Genomic DNA, 2,158 nt, shown 5'->3' with positions numbered 1-2,158 from the left:
TGTTCCCTAACCCCTCGTCTCCTCTCCTCTAGGCACCAAGGTGGTGGCTCGCTGTCTGAAGCTAATCAAACCCTACGTGAGGAAGGAGGTGGTCGAGGCTGAGGATGACGATGATAACGACGACGATGATGGGGGAGGAGCAAATAGGAAGACCGTCCCCACAGAGGGGCGGATCATGGAGAGAGACCTCCTCTCACAGGCCTATGGGATCAGTACGTTCTGGTTTGCTCTTTTCTTATTGGCCAAAATATTGGTGTAGAAATAGATATATTTTCCTTTTTTAAGGCAGGAAACAGTTCCATTTGTGATTGGTCGAATGTCTTACTCTCTGCTTTGTGATTGGCTGATCTAGTCGTGTCCTGCGGGACCAAGGGCATCTCTCAGAGTGCACTGCGCGCGAGGATGTGCATCGGCAATCTGGAGTCTCGTATGATCTGCCGACTGCTGGAGAGGACAGACATGATCAAGGTAAAAGTCTGTGTYTACACATTCAATAAATATATTCYCAGATATGTCATCTACTGTGATGTCACCATCTACTGTYATGTCACCATTGTTTTGTCATAGATCATCATTGATCTGTCATTTTTCTGTCGTCATGTCAACMCTTATTGCGCTGTGTCTGTTTGCCGTGTAWATGTAAGTTTTCCCATGTTTAAAAAATAAATAAATATGAAATAGACAATTGTGTGTGTTTTTCCTTGTGTCCGTCCGTCCCTCAGGGGTTCATGGAAGACGAGGGTCGTCAGAGGACCACTAAGTACCTCGGACATATGCATGTCGATGAGTCCGATCTGCTTCAACATCTAGTTAAAGAGCAGGAGCGATCAGACAGGCTTCGCGCTGGAGGGGGAGGAGGGGAAGGAGAGGGGGTCCCCAAAACCCCAGCACAGCCCACCGCAAAAACACCAGCTACCCCAAAGACTCTGCCTACCCCAAAAACACCAGCTACCCCAAAGACTCTGCCTACCCCAAAAACACCAGCTACCCCAAAGACTCGGCCTACCCCAAAAACACCATCGCTTCTGGAACCTCTGGGAGACACTGAGGGAGAGGAGGAGGAGGAGAGAGAGAGGGATGAGGAAGACCAAGACTGGGAAGTCAAGAAGAAAGGGAAGAAGGGAGCGAAGAAGAAAAATGCAAAAGAAAAGAAAGTGGGCAAGAAGTCTCTCCTGAAGCAGTCCGAACTCAACTTCCTGTTAACCTCGTCACTCTGCACCCATCACGAGTAAGTACCCAACACCTTTAATACTGACCAACTCTACTTCCTGGTACCTCATCACTCTACACATCACGAGTAAGTACCCAACACCTTAAATACTGACCAACTCTACTTCCTGTACCTCATCACTCTGCACCCATCACGAGTAAGTACCCAACACCTTAAATACTGACCGAACTCTACTTCCTGTACCTCATCACTCTCACCCATCACGAGTAAGTACCCAACACCTTAAATACTGACCGAACTCTACTTCCTGGACCTCTCACTCTGCACCCATCACGAGTAAGTACCCAACACCTTAAATACTACCGAACTCTACTTCCTGTTACCTCATCACTCTGCACCCATCACGAGTAAGTACCCAACACCTTAAATACTGACCGAACTCTACTTCCTGGTACCTCATCACTCTACACCCACCCTAACACCCATTCCCTACCCCTTAGCATCCTGTAGGGGTTCAAAATAACTAATGCTCACTTAAGATTTCATCTCCATTTACAGTGCATTTGGAAAGTATTCAGACCCCTTCACTTTTCCCGCATTTTACAGCCTTATTCTAAAATAATAATAAATAAAAAAAATCCCTCATCAGTCTACACACAACACTCCATAATGACAAAGCAAAAACAGGTATTTAGACATTTCTGCAAAAGTATTTAAAAATAATGAAATATCACATTTACTTAAGAATTCAGACCCTTTACTCAGTACTTTGGTAGCGATTACAGCCTCGAGTCTTCTTGGGTAGGACGCTATACGTTTGGCACACCTGTATTTGGGGAGTTTCTCCCATTTTTCTCTGAAGATTCTCTCAAGCTCTGTTAGGTTGGATGGGGAGCATCGCTACACAGATATTTTCAGGTCTCTCCAGAGATGTTCGATCGGGTTCAAGTCTGGGCTCTGGCTGGGCCACTCAAGGACTTTCAGAGA

The 2,158-nt window shown here is 46.1% G+C and overlaps 1 protein-coding gene across 1 annotated transcript; it reads left to right on the top strand.

Annotated features, from left to right (window-relative positions):
- Positions 1 to 24: 24 nt before the first annotated feature.
- LOC112079265 (neurofilament heavy polypeptide) lies at positions 25 to 1,272 on the top strand. The gene is made up of 3 exons (XM_024145260.2): positions 25 to 212; positions 353 to 468; positions 723 to 1,272. Exons 1-3 carry the CDS (start codon positions 176 to 178, stop codon positions 1,230 to 1,232), a joined length of 663 nt encoding a protein of 220 aa, XP_024001028.2. The 5' UTR covers positions 25 to 175; the 3' UTR covers positions 1,233 to 1,272.
- The last annotated feature ends 886 nt before the right edge of the window (positions 1,273 to 2,158 follow it).

Source organism: Salvelinus sp. IW2-2015, unplaced genomic scaffold (genome assembly GCF_002910315.2).
Source record: "Salvelinus sp. IW2-2015 unplaced genomic scaffold, ASM291031v2 Un_scaffold7432, whole genome shotgun sequence".
In the NCBI taxonomy this organism is placed as follows: Eukaryota; Metazoa; Chordata; class Actinopteri; order Salmoniformes; family Salmonidae; genus Salvelinus; species Salvelinus sp. IW2-2015.
The sequence above is the reverse complement of the archived record's forward strand: the minus strand, read 5'-3'. Positions and strand labels throughout refer to the sequence as shown.

Bases quoted from the DNA above. Each gene is read 5' to 3' on its own strand.
- LOC112079265 (XM_024145260.2), top strand. From the start codon at position 176: ATGGAGAGAGACCTCCTCTCACAGGCCTATGGGATCA. The intron at 213-352 runs GTACGTTCTGGT...TGGCTGATCTAG, and splicing joins CTCACAGGCCTATGGGATCA to TCGTGTCCTGCGGGACCAAG. The intron at 469-722 runs GTAAAAGTCTGT...TCCGTCCCTCAG, and splicing joins AGAGGACAGACATGATCAAG to GGGTTCATGGAAGACGAGGG.